We start from the raw sequence: 25,572 nt of genomic DNA, 5'->3' as shown, positions 1-25,572 counted from the left end.
TCCCTAGACTGGGAACCTCCATATGTCGCAGGTGCGGCCCTTAAAAAAAAAAAAGGCAAAAAGGTAAAGGCTTGGCCACATTGATTAAATTTGTATGGTTTTTACCCAGAATTCCCTGATGTTGAGTCAAGCTTGCATGACACTTAAAAGTTTTGTCACAGTCTGTACATTTTGTAAGCCTTTTCTCCAGTGTAAGGTCACCAATTCTGATAAAAACCTGACTGCTGACTAAAGACTTTGCCACATTCTGTACATTTTTAAGACTTCTCTCCAGAATGAGTTCTCTGATGCCGAGTAAGAGATGAATGCGAATGAAAGGCTTTGCCACATTCTGTACATTTGAAAGGCTTTTGTACAGTATGAATTCTCCTATGCCGAGTAAGTGATGAATGCCGATTAAAGCCTTTGCCACATTCTGCACATTTGTAGAGCTTCTCTACAGTATGAGATCTCAGATGCTCAGTAAGTGATGAATGCCAATGAAATTCTTTCCCACATTCTGTACATTTGTACGGCTTCTCTCCAGTATGAGAACTCAGATGCTGAGTAAGATGAGATCGCCAACGAAAGGCTTTGCCACATTCTGTACATTTGTACGGCTTCTCTCCAGTATGAGAACTCAGATGCCTAGTAAGATGACATTGCCAATGAAAGGCTTTGCCACATTCTGTACATTTGTGAGGCTTCTCTTCAGCATGGGAACTCAGATGCCGAGTAAGAGATGAATGCCAATTAAAGGCTTTGCCACATTCTCTACATTTGTGAGGTTTCTCTCCAGTATGAGAGCTCTGATGATCAGTAAGATGAGAACGACAACGAAAGGCTTTGCCACATTCTGTACATTTGTAAGGCTTCTCCCCAGTATGAGATCTCAGATGCCCAGTAAGATGACATTGCCGATGAAAGGCTTTGCCACATTCTGTACATTTGTAAGGCTTCTCTCCAGTATGAGATCTCAGATGCTCAGTAAGATGAGAATGACAACGAAAAGCTTTGCCACATTCTGTACATTTGTGAGGTTTCTCTCCAGTATGAGATCTCAGATGCTCAGTAACATGAGATTGCCGATTAAAGCCTTTGCCACATTGTGTACATTTGTAAGGTTTCTCTCCAGTATGAGAACTCAGATGCTGAGTAAGATGAGAACGACAACAAAAGGCTTTGCCACATTCTGTACATTTGTGAGGCCTCTCTCCAGTATGAGATCTCAGATGTTGAGTAAGAGATGAATTCCAAGTAAAGCCTTTGCCACATTCTGTACATCTGTAAGGCTTCTCTTCAGCATGAGAACTCAGGTGCCGAGTAAGATGGGAATGCCAATGAAAGGCTTTGCCACATTCCGTACATTCATAAGGCTTCTCTCCAGTATGAGAATTCAGATGCTGAGTAAGATGAGAATGACAATGAAAGGCTTTGCCACATTCTGTACATTTGTAAGGCTTCTCTCCAGTATGAATTGTCTGATGCTCAAAAAGATGCGATCGCCGTCTAAAGGCTTTGCCACATTCTTTACATTTGTAAGGCCTCTCTCCAGTATGAATTCTCTGATGCTCAGAAAGACATGCACGCCGTCTAAAGGATTTGCCACATTCTGTGCATTTGTGAGGCTTCTCTGCAGTATGAATTAGACGGTGTCTAGTAAAGGCTGAATATGATGTAGAGTCTTCACATTTGTCAGGTTTCCCTCCAGTATGTTTTTTCCTTTCTCTTCCCAGATTTAATGACTGATTACAGACTTTTGCACATTCTTCACACCTGCATCCTTCCTTCCTGGTAGGATGATGCTGATGTTGAGTAAGTCTTGAAGCCTGGCTAAAAACTTGGCTGCACTCACGAAAATGGCAAGCTTTCTCTCGAATACAAATTCTCTGAAATGTGAGATCTGAGCTTTGAGAAATGACATTCCTATGTTGATTTTTTATTGACTGCTTCTCTGAAAATTCAGTTCCCTGATGTTTCATGAGATTTGAGTCTGGGTCAAAGTTAGTCTGAGAATCAACAGAGGCATCACTTCTTCTTCCAGTGTGTATACTCTTATAATTACTGAATACACAGCTCTTGCTGAAGGCCTTGCTCACTTTAGTACACATGGCATGTTGGTCTATATTAACTATATTATCACACCCATTGATTGATGATGGTTGGAACAAGACCCCCCTATTAGTGTCAACATTAGGGATGTCGGAACAATGAGGAAATATTTGTTGGTTAAAGATTGATGAACCCTTGCTATTAGATCTCCCAATTTGATCACTTTGGGGGGGTTGCCCTCCATTTTTAAACTTCTGGTGTTCATAAATGTTTGAATGAATGTTTTGTCCAAGTATACATTTATGTTTTGCATCATTATTTGTAGTACAGTCTATAGGATGATCCTGATTTTCCAAATTTCCTTTCAGAGAAGATCTATGTTTCAATACATAACATGGGTCTTTGCTTACAAAAATATATTTTTCTGCCAATGGTACTGACTTAAAGTGGAGTTTCTCACAGTTTGATTTAGATCTTTGATCTCTTTTAGCAGCAATGTTTTCCGTATGGATAAAAGTCCCGTGAGGAGCATGTGCATCATAACAACCTTCCCGCCCTTCACATGCCCCCTTACCTTCACTGCCTCTAATTAAATCTAAAGCGCCAACAGGAGAGCTTTCATATTTTCCCAGCAGCATTGTCGGTAAGAAAAGTTCCATGCCTGGGTTTGGTGGCATCAAACCCTGGGTGTCATGAGAAGACAGAGCTGAAAGATAACAAATAACAAATTATCCAAAATTACCGTTTTCCGTGAACACACTTAACAATTTCATGTACAGCAGACAATCGCTTAGCTAGATTAAAAAATAAAACAGAGGAGTTCCCGTCGTGGCGCAGTGGTTAATGAATCCGACCAGGAACCATGAGGTTGCGGGTTCGGTCCCTGCCCTTACTCAGTGGGTTAACGATCCGGCGTTGCTGTGAGCTGTGGTGTAGGTTGCAGACGCGGCTCGGATCCTGCGTTACTGTGGCTCTGGCGTAGGCCGGGGGCTACAGCTCTGATTCGACCCCTTGCCTGGGAACCTCCATATGCCGCGGGAGCGGCCCAAATTAATAGCAAAAAAAGACAAAGATAAATAAAAATATAAGCTCACATCTAAAAAAAAAATAAGAATAATAAAAAAATAAAACAGAGAAGCATCAACTAAAATCAGAAGTGAAAGCAGAGATCCTATAATTGACACCACAGAAATAAAGGCATATGTAGTAAGCTACTATGAATAAGTGTATACCAAAAAAATGGACACTTCACGAAAGTATGAATTTCCAGGGAGATACAACCTATTTAGATTTCAACATAAGGAATAAATAATCACAACAACCTTAAACTACTAAGTAGACTAAAATATTAATTGCAAAGAATCACCGAAAGAGAAGATGACTGGATTAGATAACTCAACAGGATAATTCCAATTTTGAAACAAAAAACAACTATGAATTCTCCACAAATATATCCAAAGTTTGAGCAGGAGTAAAATTATCCAAAGACTGTTTATAAGGCCAATATTCAGCAATATGAAGAGTAAGCAAAGACACTAGAAATGAAAATTTAACAAAAGAAAAAAACCTTGAAATTAGAAGCCAGTATTTTAATAAATACTGTTTCAAGAGTCCTGAACAAAATACTAGAAATGTAAACTCCAAACCTCATTAAAAGAATTATACAGCAAAAATAATTCAGAATTATTTATGAAATCCAGGAGGTTGATTAGTAATTTAAGAAATTAAGTGCACATACACAGAGTTAGGATCACACTACAGATTTATATCTAATGAAACAGACACATAGAAATATTAAGTACCTTTTCATGACTGCTATACTGAAATCAGGGATTGACAGTAATACAGAAATGTAATAAAGATTATTTAAGAAAAACACAGAGTTATCATCATGATCAATAGTGGGAGACATAAAGTCTCTGTATATATGAAAATTTTTAGAATGAACACACTCATAGTTTTGATTAAAATTAGTACTTAATTTTTTCAAACCAAGATCAGCAGGAAAAGAAATAACAAGCCATCTAAACCAGGAAATGTGGAGTAATGATCTCTATTCATATATGACAAGGACATTCACATTAAAGAAAAAAGTAAACGTGGAGTTCCCATCGTGGCTCAGTGGATAACGAATCCAACTAGGAACCATGAGATTGTGGGTTCCATCACTGGCCTCTATCAGTGGGTTAAGGATCCAGCCTTGCTTGCTGTGAGCTGTGGTGCAGGCTGCAGATGCAGCTCGGATCCCGCATTGCTGTGGCTGTGGTGCAGGCGGGCAGCTACAGCTCTGACTAGACCTCTAGCCTGGGAACCACCATATGCCAAAGGAGCAACCCTAGAAAAGGCAAAAAAAAAAAAAAACAAAAACAACAGTAAACAGATTATAAGAGAACTAGTAGAAAATGAAGGCTTAAAGAGAAATTTATATAGACTATTAACAGAAAGTAATCAAAAAACATTATTAAAATTATTTGCTTCTGTATCCAAGAGCATGAAATAGTGTTTACTTAATAAAGGCAGTGTAATATTTTTATGATGAAGATCATAAAATATTGCTGAAAAACACTACAGAAGACATTTTAAAAATGAACACCACATATTTCATTCTCCTGAATGGGAATGCTTAACATCGTTAACTGTCAACACTACCCAAGTTGATCAACAGAGTCAAAGGAAACTTTCAAAATCCAAACAACAATTTTGATGAAAATACAAAAGCTCCTTCTAAAATGTATCTGCAACATCAAAAAACACTAAAAATCCTGAACATCTGGGTAAGGAAAGTGGAGCATTGGAGGCATGATACTGCCTGATTTTAACATCTACTGCAAAGGCACAGTGATCTGTTATCAATAGAGCACAACATGCAGATGGAAAGAGAAGAGTGCAACAACATGGAGAGCAGCCATAAGAGGTCTTATGTTTATGGGCAAATAATCTTCCCCAAAGGGACATATACCACACAATGGGAAATGCATTGTCTCAAAACAAATGGTGTTGGGAAAGATGGATGTTCACAAGTGAAACAAGGAAGGCAGACCCCTGCCTAGCACAACCCACAACTGTAACTCAAATAGGACTGAAGCTGTATAGAGAGAGATCATTATAAATATCACAGAAGAAAACATAAAAGTTTATGGAATTTGGGCAATAATTTCTTGGATATGAAAGTGAAAGCTCAGTCAACTAAAGCAATAGATTCATCTTAAAGGGAAGTTCAGAGCAATAGAGGCCTTGCTCAAAAATCAGTGAAACTATGAAATAAGCAAGCTAATCTACCACCTCCATGAATCAGAAAAACAAACAAAACCAAAAGTCATTGAAGCACATAATAAAGATCTGAAAGGATGTAACTAGAACAGAAGTACAAAATAGGAGTTCCCATGGTGCATCAGTGGCTTAAGAACCTGAGAGGAGTTCCCGTCGTGGCGCAGTGGTTAACCAATCCAACTAGGAACCTTGAGGTTGCGGGTTCAGTCCCTGCCCTTGCTCAGTGGGTTAACGATCCGGCGTTGCCAGGAGCTGTGGTGTAGGTCACAGACGCGGCTTGGATACAGCGTTGCTGTGGCTCTGGCGTAGGCCGGCGGCTACAGTTCCGATTGGACCCCTAGCCTGGGAACCTCCATATGCTGCAGGAGCCCGGCCCAATAAATAGCAAAAAGACAAAAAAAAAAAAAAAAAGAACCTGATAGAGTGTCCACAAGGATGTGGGTTTCATGACTGGCCTTGGTCAATGGGATAAGGTTCTGGCAATGCCAGAAACCATGGTTTAGTAGGCATATACAGCTTGGATCAGGTGTGGCTGTGGCTGTTGTACAGGCTGGCAGCTGCAGCAACAATTTGACCCTATCCCAGGAACTTCCATGTGCTACAAGTGGAGCTGTAAATTTTTTATTAAATAAAATACAATCTTAAGAGATTAATAAAACCAGGATACAATCTGTTGGTAAACAAAATAGACAAACTTTTGGCCATGCTCACCAAGACAGAATTCACACAAAATAAGAGTGAAAGGGAGAAATAGCAACTGATAATCATGTACATTTAATAACCATAAGAAAACACCACAATACAATTATATGCTGATAAATTCAACAACCTACAAGAAATTGACAACTTTCTAGAGGCACAGAGACCACCAAAACGGAGTCAAAAAGAAAGGGAGAGTCTGAACAGACCATCACCTGATGTGAAAAACTATCTGGAAAAAACAAAACAATCAAAAACAAAACCCCCCTGACAAACAAAAGTCCAGAACCAGATGCCTTCACAGGAGAATTCTACCAAACATGTAGAGAAGAATTTGCATTACTTTTTCTCATATGCTGCCAAAAAACTGATGAGGAGGGAACACCTCCCAGGACAGTTGATAAACTCACCATCACCTTGATACCAAAACCAGACTAGGATACCACAGAAAAACAAAATTACAGGTCAATATCTTTGATGAATAGATGCAAAAATCCTCCACAAAATACGAGGATACAGAATCCAATGGCATGTAAAAAGATCACATACCACAACCAAGAGGGACTCATCTCCACTTCACAATGATGATTTAACATACACAAATCAATGAATGGGATACACCACAAAGGTAAAAGACAAAAACCACATGGCCATCAAAATAGACGCAGAATAAGCACTTGACAAACTTCAACAACCATCCAGGAGAAAATCCTTTACCATGGTCGGTATAGAGGAGCAGAACATGATAAAACTTATCTAGGACAAACTCACAGCCAATACAATACTCAACAGTGAAAGACTGAAAGCCTTCCCACCTAATAGGGTACCAGGCAAGGATCTCCAATCTCCAATTCTCCTCAACATAACATCGGAATTCCTAGCCACAGCAATCAGACAAGACAAAGGAAGGTATCAACCTTGGATAGGAACATGGAAAACTCTCACTATAAGGAGATGACATGACATTTGACAGAGGAAACTCAAAAGATGGCACAAACTCTACTAGAACAGATAAATGAATTCAGCAAGGCAGCAGGAGACAAAATTAATATAGGGACTTCAGGTGCATTTCTCTACACTAACAATTAAATATCAAAAAATTGAAATACAGAGTTCCCATCATGGCTCAGCAGTTAGCAAACCCGACCAGCATCCATGAAGATGCAGGTTCAATTCCTGGCCTTGCTCATTGGGCTAATGATCCTGAGTTGCCATGAGCTGTGGTGTAGGTCACAGATGTGGCTCGGATTCCGCATTGCTGTGTCTCCGGCATAGGCTGGCGGCTCCAGTTCCGATTGGACCCTTAGCTGTGGAATCTCCATATGCTGCAGGTGCAGGCCCAAAAGCAAAAAAAAAAAAAAAAAAATTTAAATATACTCCGTATCTCAAAAAATCATACAGCCCCGAAAATAAAATGCTGACTAATAAACCTGAGCAAGGAATTAAAGCCCAGATGGGACAGAGAAGGAGTTTTAGAGTCCCAGGAGATTGTAGCAATAGTTTATAGAGGGCAAACTGGAGAAAGACCTGCAGGGATCCTTGGTACTCCTGCCCAGCACACCACAGCCAGATATGCTGAGCTTCTGAGGTGAGCCAGAGAAGGGTGCTGAGACTCAGGCTGCCAAGGTCAAATCCAGAGAAAGGACTGGGGTTGGTTGTGAGGAGACAAACTGAGACAGCTAGGGTAGAATGCATCATAATCAAGGATGGTCAGGAAAAATCCTGGGCCCACCAGCGAGGCCTGGCACATTTGATGGATTGGACCCCTGGCCTGGGAACCCCCACATGTCACCAGTGTGGCCATAAAATCCAAAGCATAAACAAAATAAAAAAAAACAAAACAAAAAATCATGGGAAGAACAAAAAAAGAAACTACAATAGACACACTCATATGAAAAAGCAATTCAAATACAACACTAAAAAGTCATCAAATCACAAGAGAAAGGAACAAGAGAAGAAAAAGAGACCAAAAAAAACATATCCAAAATAATTTATAAAATGGAAATAATACATACACATCGATAATTCTCCTGAATGCAAATGGATGAAATGTTCCAACCAAAAGATATAGACTGGCTGAATGGATACAAAACCAGACCCATCTATGTGATATCACAAGAGAGCAACTTCTGAGTTAGGGATGCATGAGGACTGAAAATGAGGGAATGAAAGAAGACATTCTATGCAAAGGAAAACCAAAAGAAAGCAGGAGGAGCAAAAAGGACTTAAAAATTAAGAATATTACGAGGGACTAGAAGGACACTACCCAATGATCAAGGGACAAATCTATATATGCAACCAACACAGAGGCACTGCAATATATAAGGTAAATGTTCACATTCATAAAATGAGAAATCAAAAATAACACAATCATGGGGGACTTCAGTGCCCCTCTTTCAGCAATGGACAGATCATCCAGACAGACAAATCAAGAAACACATGCATTATATGATGCCATACAAATTATAGTCTTACTTTACACCTATAGAACATTTCATCTGGGAGTTCCCGTCATGGCACAGTGGTTAACGAATCCGACTAGGAACCATGAGGTTGAAGGTTCAATCCCTGGCCTTGCTCAGTGGGTTAATGATCCCGCGTTGCCGTGAGCTGTGGTGTAGGTCGCAGATGCGACTTGGATCCTGTGTTGCTGTGGCTCTGGCGTAGGCCAGTGGCTACGGCTCCAATTTGACCCCTAGCCTGGGAACCTCCATATGCCGCTGGAGCGGCCCAAGAAATGGCAAAAACACACACACACACAAAAAGAACGTTTCATCTGAAAGCACATGAATACACTTTCTTCTCAGGTGCCCAGAAAAAAATGTCCAGGAGAATTCATACCTTGGGCTACAAGTAAAGCCTCAGGAAATTCCAGAAAATGGAAATCATATCAAGCATTTTATTTCACCACTACGTGATGAGACTAGAAATCAACTACAAGAGAAAGACTGCAACAAGCAAACAAACAAACAAAATGTAACACAACTGAAACATGTGGAGGCTGAACAATGGATCACTGAAGAAACAAAAAATACCTGGACACAAATGGCAATGAAGACACCACCATCCAAAAGCTATGGGACATAGCAAAAGCAGTTCTGGGAGTGAAGATTAAAGCAACACAACCCTACCTCAAGAAAGAAGAAAAACCCCAATTTTACAACCTCATCATACACTTCAGGCTACTAGGGAAAGAAGAACCCCCAAACCCCAAAGTTAGTGAAGGAAAGCAATCAGAAAGATCAGAGCAGAAATCAAGGAGAGAAAACCAAAGCAATAAATGAAACTAAAAGGTGATTTTTTGAAAAGATGAAAAAAAATTGATAAACTTTTAGCCACATTCTTCAAGAAAAAAAGGGAGAGGGTTCAAATCAGTAAAATCAGAAATAAAAAGGAAGAATTTATGAAGGCCATCACAGAAATACAAATAACCCTAAGAGATTACTACAGGTCACTATATGCCAATAAAATGGACAACCTAGAAGAAAATGGACAACCACTTACTTAGAAAGCCACAGGCATCTAAGACTGAACCAGGAAGAAAACAGAAAAGATGTACTGAACAATCATGAGTTCTGACACTGAAATGACAAGTACTGTGATTACAAAAATTGTAACAACAACAACAACAACAAAAAGGCTAGGACCAGATGGCCTCACAGGCCAAATCTATCAGAGGCCAAATACTCAGAGAGGAGGTAACACATATCCTCCTGAAACTCTTCCCAAAAATTTGCAGAGGAAGGAACACTCCCAAGCTCATTCTATGAGGCCAACATCACCTTGATACCAAAACCAGACAAAGATACCACAATAAAGAAAATGACAGGCCAGTATCTCAGATCAACAGAGATGTAAAACTCCTCAACAAAATATCGGCAGATGGAATCCAATGACACAGTTAAAAGATAAAACAACATGATCAAGTGGGGTTCATCTATGGTATGCAAGGATTCTTCGGTCTGTGCAAATAAATGAATGATACAAACCACATAAACCAAGTGAAGAATGAAAACTGTGATCAAATCAGTAGATACTGAAAAAGCTTTTGACAACATTCAATACCAAGTTCAGATAAAATCTCTCCAGAACGTAGGCATAGAGTGAAGTTACATCCACATCAGAAAAGACATATATGTCGACCACAACGCTAACATAATTCTCAATGGTGAAAAGGTGAACACTGAGAACTATGTCTGGATACTTAAAACATAGTACGACAATGGGAGAAAAAATTATGACTACATGTATGTATAACTAGGTCCCCATGCTGTACACTACAAAAAAAAAAGTGTGTGGGGGACATAACAATAAAAATAAATTAAAAAAAAAAAAACAAGAAAAATGAAAACATTTCCACTAAGATTGGGAACATGACAAGGAGGTCCAGTCTCACCCCTGTGACTCAACATGGTTTTGGATGTCCTAGTCATGCCATTCAGAGAAAAAAAAAAAAAAGGAATAAAGGGAATCTGAATTAGGAAAGAATAAGGAAATACGTCACTCTGTGCAGATGACGTGATACATAGAAAATCCAAAACATACCAGAAAACTGTTACGAGCTGATCAATAAATGTGGTAAAGATGTAGAATACAAAAATAACACCCAGAAATAGCTTCCATTCCTATGCAATTAATATGCAAGATAGAGATCTAGTAAGGAACAATTGCATTTGCCATCCCATCAAACAGAAAAATATATATGGAAAATATATCTACCTAAAGAGGAAAAATATCTCTACTCTCAAAACTACAAGATACTGATGAAGGGCAACCAGGATAACACAAACTGACTGTAAGCTCTACCACACTTGGATTGGAAGAATCAAACATTTTCCAAAGGACTATACTACCCAAGGCCACCTACAGAGTCAGTACCCATCCCTATTACATTAACAAGGCATTTTTCTCAGAAGTAGAACATGTTTCAAAATGTAAGTGACAAACACAAAAATTTTGAATAGTCAAAGCCATCTAGAGAAAGGAAAATTACGCTGGAGGAATCAGGATCCCTGGCTTTCAGACTTTACTACAAGCTACACTCCATTAAAAACAGGATGGTATTGGCCCAAAAACAGAAGTATAGGTCATGGATCAGAAACCCATGCACCTAGGCACAACTAATCTATGGCAATGAGAGACAACAAGTAGACAATGGATACAGATATGGTATCCTTCAATAAGTGATGCTGGGAACAACCGGACAACCTACATGTACAAAACAATGATATTAGTAACACTTGCTAACACCATCCACAAGAATACCTCCAAATGCATTAAACACCCTAAACATAAGACACATTCTATAAAAACTCTTAGAGGAAAGATGCAGGCAGAAAAAACCTTTGCCATAAATTGCAGCAATAGCTTTGTGACCCACCTCTTAGAGGAATGAAAGGTAAACACAAAAAATACAGAAATGGGACCTTAAGTCAGCTACAAAGCCTTTGGAGCAGAAAAGGGAAAACAGACACGAAAATGAGAAGACCACCCACAGACTGTGAGAAAATCCTTGCCAATGATGCAACAAAACAACAAAGAACTTCCCAAAATATTCAAATGTCTCATACAGGGTTATACCAAAAACCAACAGCCTAAATAGAAAATGGACCTCAATTCTAAACAACAGTTCTCCAAGACAGACACACAGAAGGGCAAAAAGCAAATGAAAAGATGGCCAACACCACTAATGATGAGAGAAATGCAAATCGAAATTAAAAGAGAAGATCCTGTGGTGGCTCCGTGGGTCAAGGAATCAAACAGTTGTCTCCCTGAAGATGCTGGTTTGATTCCTGGCTTCAGGAAGTTCGTTTGGGATCCAGTGATATGTAAGCTGCACCAGAGGTCCCAGATGTGGTTGAGATCCAGTCCTGCACTAGTGCTGCAGCTGTGGTGTAGGCCACAGCTGAAGCTCCACTCTGCATCTAGCCCAGACACTTCCATATGTTGCAAGCATGGCAGTTAAATTTTAAAAAATAAAAATTAAAAAAAAATCCAAGGACTTATTGCCTCATACCAGTCAGAATGGCCATCATCAAAAAGTCTACAAACAGTAAATGCTGGAATAGGTGTGGAACAAAGGGAAACCTCCTCCACTCTTGCAGGGAATGTAAGCTACTGCAACCACTATGGAGAATAATAGTATGGAGGTGCCTTAGAAAACTAAATATAGAATTACCGTATGATCCAGCAATTCCCGTTCTGGCCATCTATCTGGAGAAAACTGTAATTTGAAAACATACATGCACCCTAATATTCAGGGCAGCACTGTTTCCAATAGGTAAGACATGGAAGCAAATTAAATGCTCATCAACAGAAGAATGGATAAAGAAAATGTGATACAAACATACAGAGGACTATTATTACTCACCCATAAAATACAAGGCCATTTGAAGCAACATGGATGGACATAAAAATTATCATACTAGATGAAGCCGGACAGATGAGGACAAATATCACATGAGATCGCTGATATATGGAGATGTATAGAAATGATACACTAGAATGTAGAAAAAGAAATTACCCAATGATTCTGAAACCAAATCCATCATGACCAAATGGGAAATGGGCACGATGCAGATGAATCAGGCCACTGGGTATGCCATACAAACACTGCTATGTATGAAAGAGATAGGTAACAATGGCCTACTCTATAGTACAGGGTAATCTACTCAATCCTGTGTGATAACTTAGATGGACAAAGAGCCCAAAAAGGAAAAGGTACATGCATACGTATAAATGACACATTTTGCTATATACCTGAAACTACCAGAATTTTTAAATTTCCTATATACTTCAATAAAATGTATTCTCAAAAACAAGAGAAGACAACCTATGGAATGGCAGCAAATATTTGCCAGTGATGCAATGGACACGGGCTTAACTTCCAAAAGCAGAAGAGTCAAATGAAATGAGATCACATGGTAAAACATGGGTACATCTGAGGAAATAATCCATTGGGTTAAAGGCAACCTTGAGAATGGAATTGAGGGAAACGAGAAGGTGGTTGTTCCACAAGTACTGACTCTGTTTCTCAAGACGAAAATTTCAGCAGTTCAGTAGCACAAACATGCAAATGTAAATTAATAAATGTAACTGTATAATTCAATAGTTACATGGTATTTTCTGTTTCTTTTTCCAAAAATCAAAATGCATCAATACCTAACATTGACAAAATCAAATATTTCAATAATTACGTCCAATTCAAAAGTTCTTCTCACACAAGAAATATAAATTCCTCAACACATGGAGGCACGATTTAGACTCTTTCCATAAGCGCTCCTAAAGACAAATGACAACCCTGACCATTAACCAAGAAAGACAAAGAAATTACAGAAAGAATGAACAATGGAGGGGTAATCATTCAAGAACACAGTTTTACTGGCAATACACAGATTGGGCTTTCCAATTTGAATGCAACATCATATTGTCTTCAGTCTACTGAGTTGAAAATTGTAATTTCCATTCTGAATATACCAGGAAGAAAAATGAAAATGAACTGATTTTGGTAAACCTGTCCTAGAAAAGAAAGCAATTGTTTAAGAACTGTGAAGCCACAATGAGATAATTAGTTGTCAAGGAGGCTGAACACAGCATATGCATGCCCTTAAAAAGTAAGTCATCTAAATAATTCTCATGTTGAGCAGGGAGTCCGCATCTATGAAAAGGAAATGTTTCACAGATTCAGATATAAGAAGGTGAAGTAGAAAGCCTCAAACTCACCTCTTTTCACAGAAATACCAAAATTAACAAATCACTGCTGAACAATCATCAACAACACAGACTGGAAGATACCAAAAAAAACACATCCTCCACACAAAGACAAAGAAGAAGCAACATCAAGATGGCAGTAGGGGAGTTTATCGATATGAGCCCACCAGGGAGGCATCTCATAGACTGGAAAATCACCATATTGCAGAGGCTCTCCAACAGAAGTTCCCAAACCCTATCAGAGTCCCAGCCCGGGGATCTGGTATTTGGAATAAAAGTCCCCAGACCATTTGGCACTGTAAGCACAGGAGCACCACAGGTCTGGGAAAAACAAGACTCTACTATTGCAGGGCACACAAAGCTTTTCATGTGCAGAGTCCCAGGACAAAGCAGGGACTCCATAAGAATCTGCTTCAGAACTACCTCCGGCTTTTGCAGGGTCTCCTGGCAAAGACCAGCTCAGCTGTGGCTCATTGTAAGGCCAGGACATTGGAGCTGGAGGGCCCAGGAAATAAGCACAGGTGTGAGCTCCCCTGGAGGCCACCACTTTGGAAAACTCTGGCCCCATCCATCAAGGCTGAGAAGCCCCAGGCCTAACAACAGAGTGGGAACCCAGTAGCAAATAGGCTGCCTGAAGTCCTCTCAGGGACACAGCCACCTTTCTACTCAGGTCCACCTACCTGTGGGCAGGAACCAGTCTCTTCCACCAGGAAGCCTGCCACAAGCCCCTGTATCAACTTCACCCACAAAGTTTCCCAATCCAGAAGCAAGAGAGGGCACAACTGTGTAGACTGCCAAAAAGACACCACACAGAAAGCTCGACAAAATAAAAGCTAGACAAAATGAAGTAACAGAGAAATACGTGCCAGATCAAGGAAAAGACAAAAACCCAGAAAAACAGCTAAGTGAAGTGGAGGCAAGCAACCAACACTAAAAATACTTTAATGAGGGGGTTCCCAATGTGGCTCAGCAGGAAGGAATCGGACGAGTATCCATGAGGACATGGGTTCAATCCCCACCATCACTCAGTGGGTAAAGGATCCAGTGTTGCCAGGAGCTGTGGTGTAGGCAGTCAGCTATGGCTCTGATTGCACCCTTAGCCTGGGAACTTCCATATGCCATCAGTATGGCCATAAAAAAAAAAAAAAAAAAAACAGAGCAATAATAGTAAAGATGATCCGTGATCTCAGAAACCAAAAAAAACTGGGGGCAAAGATCGATAAATTACAAGAATATCACACAAATACATAGAAGATTTAAAGAATAAACAAACAGACATGAACTACATGATAACCAAAATGAAAAATTCACGAGAAGGAACCAAGAGCACAATACAGCAGGCAGCAGAATGAATAAGGAAAGTGGAAGACAGACCGCTGCAAATCACTGATGTGCAACGGAATAAAGGAAGCAGAAGGAAAAGAAATGAGGATAGTCTAAGAGAACTGTGGGACAACAGGCAATGCACCAATATACCCATTACAGGGGTGATAGGAGTTGAAGAGGGAAAGGACCAGAGAAAATATCTGAAGAGGCAAAAGCTGGAAACATCCCTAATGTGGGAGGATCTAAATAGACATTTCTCCAAATAAGATATACAGATGGCCAACAAATTCAAGAAAAGCTGTTCAACACTGCTATTACTAGAGATATACAAATCAAAACTACTATGAGGTACCACCTTACACCAGCCAGAAGGGCCATCCTCAAAAACACTACAAACATTAAATGCTGGAGAGGGTGCAAAGGAAAGCAAACCCTCCAGCACTGTTGGTGGGAATTTCAATTGCTACAACCACTACGGAAAACAGTATGCAGCTTGCCCAAAAAATGAAAAACAGAACTACTATATGATCTAGCAATCCATCTTCTGGGCATCTACCCAGACAAAAACCTTAACTCAAAAAGATACATGCACCCCAATATTCTTTGCAGCACCATTTACAATTGCCAAGACATGTAAGCCACCTAAATGTCCACTGACAAAGGAGCATGATGAATATATACAATGGAATAGTACCAGTAAAAATGATTGAAACAATGCCATGTGAAGCAACATGGATGGACCTGCAGATTATCATACTAAGTGAAGTTAGACAGCAAAAGACAAATATCAGGATATCACTCACATGTGGAATCTTAAAGTAGACAAATGAACTTATTTGCAGAACAGCAACAGACACAGACTTTGAAAACGCACTTATGGTTACCAAAGGGGACACATTGGGGGGGACTAGATCGGGGGGTTAGGACTGGCATATACACACTGGGGTATATGGAAAAACTGACCAATGGGGACCTGCTACATAGCACAGGGAACTCTACCCAATATTCTGTGGTACTGGATAAAGCAAAATAATCTTAAAAAAAATGGATGTGGGTTCTTTTTTTATAACTGAATCACTCTGTTGTACAGCAGAAAGTATTACAACCTTGTAGAACAACTATATTCTAATAAACTTTTTAAAAATAAAAAAAAAAGAGGAGTTCCCGTCGTGGCCCAGTGGTTAACGAATCCGACTAGGAACCATGAGGTTGCGGGTTCGATCCCTGCCCTTGCTCAGTGGGTTAACGATCCGGCGTTGCCGTGAGCTGTGGTGTAGGTTGCAGACGCGGCTCGGATCCCGAGTTGCTGTGGCTCTGGCGTAGGCCGGTGGCTACAGCTCCGATTCGACCCCTGGCCTGGGAACCTCCATATGCTGCGGGTGCGGCCCAAGAAATAGCAACAACAACAACGACAAAAAAAAAAAAAAAATTAAAAAAATAAATAAGTAAATAAGAAAATAAAAATAAAACAAAGAAAATATTCCGAGTCAGTGGCATGTGTTACAGGAAGGAGAATTTCACACAATATAGATTATACTTGGCCATATAAAACTAAACTAAAAATCTGAATGAATAAGGAGTTAAATGACAAAGAAAAATTTAAGAAATTTATTACAGGAGTTCCCGTCGTGGCGCAGTGGTTAACGAATCCGACTAGGAACCATGAGGTTGTGGGTTCGGTCCCTGCCCTTGCTCAGTGGGTTAAGGATCCGGCGTTGCCGTGAGCTGTGGTGTAGGTTGCAGACGCGGCTCGGATCCCGCGTTGCTGTGGCTCTGGCGTAGGCTGGTGGCTACAGCTCTGATTCGACCCCTAGCCTGGGAACCTCCATATGCCACGGGAGCGGCCCAAGAAATAGCAACAGCAACAACAACAACACCAAAAAAAAAAAAAAGAAAGAAATTTATTACAGATACATCACTGTAACAGATATAAAAATATAAAGGTTGTCATGCCTTCTTTAGAATACAAATAAAACATTCTTTATAAATGTAGGAAGAACATGAAAGTTGTAACATATGCAAAGAATCATATACTTATAGAATAAATATTTTAAATGAAATATACCATGATTCATGACACCTTGAGGGAAATAGATTTTTTTTTTCTTTTTGGAACACATATGCAATGTATGGAAGTTTCTGGGCTAGGGGTTTAATCAGAGCTGCAGTTGCTGGTTTAAGACACAGCAATATAGATTTAAGTCGCATGTGCAACCTAAACAACAGCTTGTGTCAGTGCCAGACCCTTAACCCAATGACTGAGACCAGGGAATAAACCCACATCCTCAGGGACACTCCAGAGGGTTCTTTTTCTTTTTTTAGGACCTCACCCATGGCATATGGACGTTTCCAGGTTAGGAGTCAAATCAGAGTGAGGCCTGGAACCAACCCACAAGTTCATGGATAGTAGTCAGATTTGTTTCCCGTGCCACAAGAGGAACTCTGTACATTGGGTTCTTAATGCACTGAGCCACAGCAGGCTCTCCAGAAATAGATTTAAAAAAAAAAAAAGAATATTTTCTGCTTCAAGCACTCTTACATTTATGAACCAAACATTTTCATAGATACAGTGTGATGACTAATTATCTCATTGACGTCTAACCAAATATGTGCTATTTGGAATGTGTTATAGTTGATACTTCAACTCTACTATTATGGGTGATTTTGATATAAAACTCATCCAAAAGTGAAAACACAGAACATACTCCTGAGAAGCTTCAGGTTAAAAAGGACACATTTAGAAAAGGATGGTTCTTCAGGAATCAAAGAAGAATGAAGACTTTTAATGATTGTGGGGTATAATCTGTATTCCACTATGCATTAATTTAGTGAAGGGAGTTCCTGCTGTGGCTCAGTGGTTAACGAATCTGTCTAGCATCCAGGAGGACACAGGTTTGATGCCTGTCTTCGTTCAGTGGGTTGAGGTTCTGGAGTTGCCGTGAGCTGTGGGGTAGGTTGCAGACGAGACGTGGCTCAGATCCTGAGTTGCTGTGACTGTGGTGTAGGCCATCAGCCCCTAGCCTAGGAACCTCCATATGCCACAGGTGCAGCCCTAAAAAAAAAAAGCAAAAAAAAAAAAAGAATAAAAAAAAATCTAGTGAAGAATTCTATGAGTAATTAGACATATTCTTATACCACTGATAAGGGGAAAATACACTTAACATGTAGCATGTTAGTTCCTCCCAAAATAAGGATATAATGAAGTAAATTTGAGGGTTACATTCAGCAAGGTGCATTATGCTTTGACACAGTTACTTAGTCTGAACTTTCTAGGGTCATGGTCCAAGTTTCCATGCAATTGGACATTTAAAAGCAGAAAACATACAGTATCTGTCCCCACTGCTCCTAGAATGTTGGCACCAAATTCCAGTATTTCCACGACTCTCCTCACTCCCTTCCGATTAGGTGAAGAAACAGAGTGTGAAAAAAGAACTTAACAAAGAGTTACTCAGAAATGTGCACAGCCTTTCCTAGGACCCAAAAGTAATGGAAAAAAAGCCAGGTGGGAGTTCCATCATGGCTCAGAGGAAATGAATCTGACTAGTATCCATGAGGACACGGATTCAATCCCTAGCATCACCCAGTGGGCTAAGGATACAGTGTTGCCATGAGCTGTGGTGTAGGTTGTGAATTCTGCTCGGATCCTGAATTGCCGAGGATGCAGTGTAGGCTGGCAGCTACAGCTCTGATGCAACCCTTAGCCTGGGAACTTCCATGTACCCCAGGTGTGCCCATAAAAGACCCAGAAAAGAAAAGGAAAAAAAAAAAAAAAAAAAAAGAACAGCCAAAGGGAGTTCCCATCGTGGCTCAGTGGTTAATGAATCGGACTAGGAACCATGAGATTGTGGGTGCAATCCCTGGCCTTGCGCAACAGGTTAAGGATCCCGAGTAGCCATGAGCTGTGGTGTAGGTTGCAGATGCGGCTTGGAGCCCACAGTCCTGTGGCTCTGGCATAGGCTTGTTGCTACAGCTCTGATTTGACCTCTAGCCTGGGAACCTCCATATGCCCCAGGAGTGGCCCTAGAAACGGCAAAGAAACAAAAAAGAAAAAAAAAAAAAAACAGCCAGGACATACAGGTCCTCACAAGTCAAGACCAGGATTCTGGCTCTCCATGTGGATGTGAGAGAGAATCCTCCATGGTGAAGGAAAACACATGGAGAGCTAAGGAACATAAGATTTTGGCAGCAGATGTCGCTCTAAGACAGACACAGAATAAACCTGTGTTTCTCAAAAATCAGTGCCATTGAAGCACATCTTCCCAAAGCCAATTTTAAGATTCCTGGGTCATCTGCTTCACCCATGCACACATACCTGGCTGTATGGCTACTGTCTCCATTCCCTTCACATCCCAGGGATCTGTCTTTTGCTCCAACAAGCGAACCAGGTCTGGCTTAGAGATAACATACTCTGTTCATTGGAAAAAAAAAAAAACCATGTTTTTCCTAGAGATTCACCAATATCCAATCTAGGATTGGACTCAGGTGCAAGAGATGGCACTGTGGAATGGTAAAACATTCTAGGCAGTGATTTCCCCAGATACTGCCTTTTGAAAGCACATTTCAGACCCTGACTGACAGGTAAAAAGCAGTTCCTCTCTTCCCCATCTAAGTACTACTGAGTCAAAAGTAAAGGGTCCAAATCTGATTTTAAGAGGCCGGCAGAGCTCTTCATACATATGAACTTCCAGAACTGCAAATAATCTAAAGTGAAGGAGGCCGCTTTCCTCAAGGAGGACTTCGGTTACAATGAGGATGCCTCATTATGAAGCCTTTCTACCTGCACCCACCATCTCTCAGTTATTCCTAAAATGGTGGGGTCTGAAAATCTCTTGTATGGGCAAGAAAATGGCAGGAGACATTCTGCAAATGCAGGATCCCACACCCAGTGGGAGAAAAGGAATTCTGGAAGGAAGGGGTCCTCACCCAAGGAGACCAGGTGCCTACAGATCTCTATCATCACATCTCTGTACAGGTCCCGTTGACCGAGGTCCAGACATTCCCACTCCTCTGGAGAGAAATCGATGGCCACATCCTCGACTCTCAGAAGTCCCTGAAATGGAAAGGGCACATGCCATGGGCCAAAGCTGAGGTCATTATGTGACTCAAGATGAAAGCAGCAAGTCAAAAGAAATGGTTTTAATGTTTTTAATGTCTTCAAACATTCAATACTATATATTTGAAACAGTAGTATTCTCTACCATATCTCTACCTCCCTTAAAGGGGATGACATGGGAGCCATAAAACTGTCATAGACATGCCTTCCCATGGTGATGTCTCACCAACGGAATAGTTTCAACCCTTGACAGGTAATGATTCATCGTGACAATTCATGCTCCACAGGGATCCTGTGCACAGACAATGCTGAAAAGGCTCTGGGGCAGAGTGACAGCCTTTTTAAGAGCTGATCCTGACTACCCTAAGTGCACAAGGAAAAGGTACTTGAGAACATCCTCACCAGGCAAGAATATCAGAAGGAGAGAATTCATGATTCTGACATTCTCAATTCATGGCATTTCAGGAGGAAAAGCAGACACAGACTCCAACCTAGGACAGGACGGTTACCTGAGAAGCTGCCATTTCCTCCTCTTCTTCCTCTTCTTCCTCCAGCTCTGGGTCACTTTCTCATCGGTACTGTGTGGAGGAATCACATCAGCATCTTGAGAATCCACCATCATAGGTAAAAGCTATTTCACCTGAGTCCACCACACCCACAAGCTGTAAGACCAAGGCCAACTTTGAAATGTTGAAAAGGCCAAACTCTCCAGACTTTGTCTCAGAAAAGATTCAGGAACAGTCCCTTCCTACATGGAGAACAAAGTGAGATTGTTTCTGCTTGGATACATGTGTTCATCCCCATACAGATATCCCAACATTCGGCTCACCTAAGGTATGGGGGCTGCACTGACTTTTCCCTTCAGAAGCCCTATGGGGCAGACTCTCTTGCCTCTCTTTGGGCTAAAGCTTGCTCGGAACTCCCACAAACACATGCAGGAGCTCACATGCTCACCTCCTTGGCCTCACCTTACAATCCTCTGGAGCTCTTAATGAAACAACACTGATGCTTCCTGAGGAACAACAGACAGCGTCTCTGGGAGCACACATCTGATGCTATTTCTTAATACTGGTCATGGAATCGCATCAAGGTTGTATGAAGTTTTGTTCTAAGAATTCTTCCAAAATGACCCTGAGTCCTTAGGCCTTTTCATCCCCTTCCTTCCCACGGCCACAAGGATTCATAAAAGTTTCTGCTGTGTGACCACCTGTTTGCAGGTAACGGAGCCTCCATCTTCAGAGACCAGGCACATGAAGCTGTTTCCATCAAAGAGCAAATCCTTCTGTTCTTTGTGTGGAACCCAAAAGAGCCAAAGGGATCCTCAGAGAGAACAGGCTGCAGGCATCTCTCCCCCTCACTTCACACTATACGGTGAAGCTTCAGTCACCAACACAGGGTGGCGCTGGCAGCAAAACGGCTGCCCAGAGGAGAGGAACACCAGTGAGCCAGAACTAAATCCTCATGGTGGGGTCAGTTAACTTTGGACAAGGGGACAAGGACACACCACAGGGAAGGACAGCCTCCACTGGAAACGGTGCCAGGAAACCTGGCCTCCACCTACCACATGATTTCTCTACTGCACACAAATCCAACCAAAAACCCAGTTTTCCACATGGAGCCCCTCTTGCATCCTCTGAAGACAGACACCCTCAGAACTCAGTCCTACCTAGGAAGCGTCTCCCCATGTTTCCTCAGTTCTCCTTACACTGTCCTACCAGGGTCACCTCCATTGTCAGGAAACCCAGCTCCTGTCTGCAGACACAGCCCCCTGAGGTCCTGAAGCCAAAACCACCATGAATCCAAAGATGGTGGAGCTTTAATAGCAGAAAGGGGGGGGCCGGCAGGTCCCAACTGGAGCCCAGGGGGAGCCAGAGTAGACACAACCCCTCCCAGCTGGCTGCAGAGTCCCCTGCAGCCACCAAGCCCCTGCAGGCACCCTGGGTCACAGAGGAGAGCCTGCCCCCTGTCAGACCCCACCTCACCTCCCCTCTGTGGAAAGTGTAGGCCTCAATCCCTCCTCAGAGTCACTGGACACAGAGCCCCCTCCTGGCGGAACGCATGAAAACCTTCCGTTTCAGATAGTCACACTGAAATGGAGACAATATCCCACCACTTCTCCAAAAAGAGTTAAGGAATGATTCCTTGGTGACCATTGGGCATGAAATGAACACAGGCACAACTTTACAACTTACACCCAATTCACTCACAAGTACTCACTGACACTTTTCAATGCAAACCTATTAAAAGTATACTATACAGGAGTTCCCGTCGTGGCACAGTGGTTAACGAATCCGACTAGGAACCATGAGGTTGCGGGTTCGATCCCTGCCCTTGCTCAGTGGGTTAAGGATCCGGCGTTGCTGTGAGCTGTGGTGTAGGTTGCAGACTCGGCTCGGATCCTGTGTTGCTGTGGCTCTGGCGTAGGCTGGCAGCTACAGCTCCAATTCAACCCCTAGCCTGGGAACCTCCATATGCAGTGGGAGCGGCCCAAGAAATGGCAAAAAAAGACAAAAAAAAGAAAGTATACTATACAGAAGAAAATCACCATGAGCTTTCAGTGTTCACACACAGCACAAAAAGGCAGACCAGAAAGACAAACAAGGAACACTGCGGACTTTATAAAAGTAGAGATTTCTACTCAGTTGGAAGACCTTCATTTAGAAAGCCAAAAGCCAACTATCATGCAACTAGACTGCCTACTGCCCCTTCATACGCCCACTGCATCCTAGCCTTCCCTCTGCTTCCATCTCAAAGTGCCTTCTCTTTGTCATGTTTGATAGGTTCACATTTATTCACACTACATGACATGCAAAAAAAGTTTAAGGGCTTATTCACTCCAGCATTAGTGAGTTTTGTCAGTGAGAACAGACAAAACACAAATCGAGAGGTAGCCAAACCTGACAGAACTAGGTCTGCCTCCAAGTGGACCACTTAACTAGCTAGATGTCCTTGCCAGATTAACTTCTGGGATTCAGTTCTCAAGAATGGAGGGCACATGTCATAGCACCTGGCATTTAACACATTGACAATACAACTTGAGACTATCTCATAAAACCTCAAAAGCTGGAGTGCCCTGGTGGCCTAGGATCTAGCATTGTCACTGCTGCGGCTCAGGTCACTGCTATGGTGCAGGTTCCACACCTGGCCTGAGAGCTTACACATGCCTAAACAAAACAAACAAACAAAAAAACCCCTCAAACACTCTCAGGAAAAAAACAACCAAAAAAAAAGCACTGATATTTAACCTAAAGGCTACTGTCTCAGAAAAGCTGCCCAAATCCTCAGTGGCAAGCAGAAGGCACTTCTTACACAGTTCTTTCCAAGCCAATCTCCCTACCCACCAATACTACCTGTTACATAAGAGCTAAGGACTAAGGCTTCACTGATTTCCAAACTTCAGTACTTTCAAATGGTTACCTGTGAGTAGGCTAAGGGAAGATGGGGAATGAATGGGACTTGGGGGGAGGTTGAAGTGAGAGGCCAGAGATCAGAGAATGAAAGCTGATGCATGTTTTAAGAGTCTTGCCCTGGGAGTTCCCGTGGTGGCACAGGTGAGACAAATCCAACTAGCAACCATGAGGTTGCAGGTTCAACGAAAGTGCAAGTTCAATCCCTGGCTTTGCTCAGTGGCTTAAGGATCTGGCATTGCTGAGAGCTGTTGTGGAGGTCCCACATGTTGCTCAGTTCTGGCATTGCTGTGGCTGTGGTGAAGGCCAGCACTTGTAGCTCTGATTTGACCCTGAGCCTGGGAACCTCTATATGCCAGGGGTGTGGCCCTAAAAAGCAAAAGTAAGAAAGAAAGAAAGAAAAATAAAAATCTTGCCCTGGATGTCACATTGTGGCTCAGCAGTAACCAACCCAACTAGTATCCATGAGGATGTGGGCTCTCCTTGGGCTCCCTCAGAGGATTAAGGATTAAGCATTGCCAAGAGCTATGATCCAGGGAGAAGAGGCTTGGATCCTGTGTTGTTGCGGCTGCAATGCAGGCCCGAAGCTGACCTCCAATTTGACTCTAGCCTAGGATATTTCATATACCGCTGGAGTGGCCCTAAAAAGAGGAAAAAAAAAAAAAAAGTCCTGGCCAATTTCACACAGCCAATAAATGCCAGAGCCTTTAAAGGAAGAAAAATAATAATACCTTTAAGACTGGATTTTTTTTTTTTTTTTTTTTAAGGCCGCACCTCCGGTACTGGAGGTTCCCAAGCCAGGGGTGGAACAGGAGCTGTAGCCACCAACCTATGCCACAGCCAAGCCACACAATGCTGGATCCAAGACACATCTGCAACCAGCACGACAGCTACCCCAGAACCTTAGGAACCTCAAGGCCAGGGATGGAACCGGCATCCTCATGGATACTAGACAGGTTCAGGGACCGCTCAATCACGATGGTATCTCCGGAACGGATATATTTAAAAGGGATTCTAAAAAGGACAAAAACACAAAAAAGAAAAAAAAAATGTTTCAGGTGCAGCCCTAAAGAAGCAAAACACAAAAAATAAAAAAACACAATAAAAAGGATTCTAGTACAATGCAAGGAAAGTAACAAAGCGCTCAAGCACTCCAGGTGTTCCTGTGCCCCCTTTTCCCAAGCACACCCTAAAACCATTCTGCCCAACGAGTCAGAACCAGGTCATTAAGTAAACCAACCACGAAGTGCAGAGAACCAGCTTGGCAGTCACTGCTTCTGCCCCAATTCAAGTTACCCACGTCTCTCCCTGTATGAAAGGCATTTTCTAGTAGGATTATCTTCCAACTAAAAACCATCTATTGGTCCTTAATTACCTTCAGAAGGTAACTCTCCAACCTCGGCTTGTATCCTAAATACTTGGGAAGTCTGCAGGGCCACATGCCCAGTTTTCATGTTGCCAGTCGACACTGCAGGCCTGGGGACCCCTGGTCTGCAGAAAACAAAGCTGAACAGGCCCGGCAAGGCAGGCAGTGTAGGATCCGCTGGCCAACCTCCTCGCCGCCCTTTCCCTACATGGAACAGCATTCCCAAACTGTGGGCCACCGGACTATCCACTCACCTAGTGCCGATCCCCACTCAGGGCCCCACAGGCTGGGGAGACCCAGGGAAATGCCACGAGGCCCAGGTCAAATAAACCCCGGGGCCTTCCTCCCGACAACCGCTCAAATGCAGCGGCACAGCCCGCAGGCCCAGGGGCGGGGAACTACGAGGGCCTGAGGGACAAAGAACCCAGCGGAGGTCCCGGGATGCACTGCGAGGTCTTTGCGCAGTGATTGGCAGTTCCCCCTCCAGCCGGAAGTGGGCAGGGCCGGCCTGTGCTCGCTCTCGGACAGAGGCGGGGCCGGAAGAGGGCCCGGAGCCGGGGGGTGGGGGTGGTGGGGAGGGGGCGTTTCTGAAGCGGTCGAACTTTCAGAGGAGGTGTTTCTGAAGAAGTAGGCTTCTGAAGAGCATGCAATTCCGGAGCAGCATTATCCTTCATTATTGCTTTGAGTCCCTGAGAAAATTGAGGATCCAA

At 42.2% G+C, this 25,572-nt stretch overlaps 1 protein-coding gene across 1 annotated transcript; it reads right to left on the bottom strand.

The window, feature by feature from the left end:
- On the bottom strand, positions 1-25,307 carry LOC125137664 (zinc finger protein 665-like). Its single transcript, XM_047798583.1, has 5 exons — positions 25,117-25,307; positions 20,599-20,667; positions 19,960-20,086; positions 19,349-19,444; positions 1-2,737 (listed from the first exon to the last, which is right to left on the bottom strand). The coding sequence occupies exons 2-5, from the start codon at positions 20,611-20,613 to the stop codon at positions 258-260; spliced, it is 2,718 nt and encodes a 905-aa protein (XP_047654539.1). The 5' UTR covers positions 20,614-20,667; positions 25,117-25,307; the 3' UTR covers positions 1-257.
- Positions 25,308-25,572: the final 265 nt, after the last annotated feature.

This window comes from Phacochoerus africanus, chromosome 10 (genome assembly GCF_016906955.1).
Source record: "Phacochoerus africanus isolate WHEZ1 chromosome 10, ROS_Pafr_v1, whole genome shotgun sequence".
Classification (NCBI taxonomy): Eukaryota; Metazoa; Chordata; class Mammalia; order Artiodactyla; family Suidae; genus Phacochoerus; species Phacochoerus africanus.
Note: the sequence above shows the minus strand (reverse complement) of the source record. Positions and strands in the feature narration are given on the sequence as shown.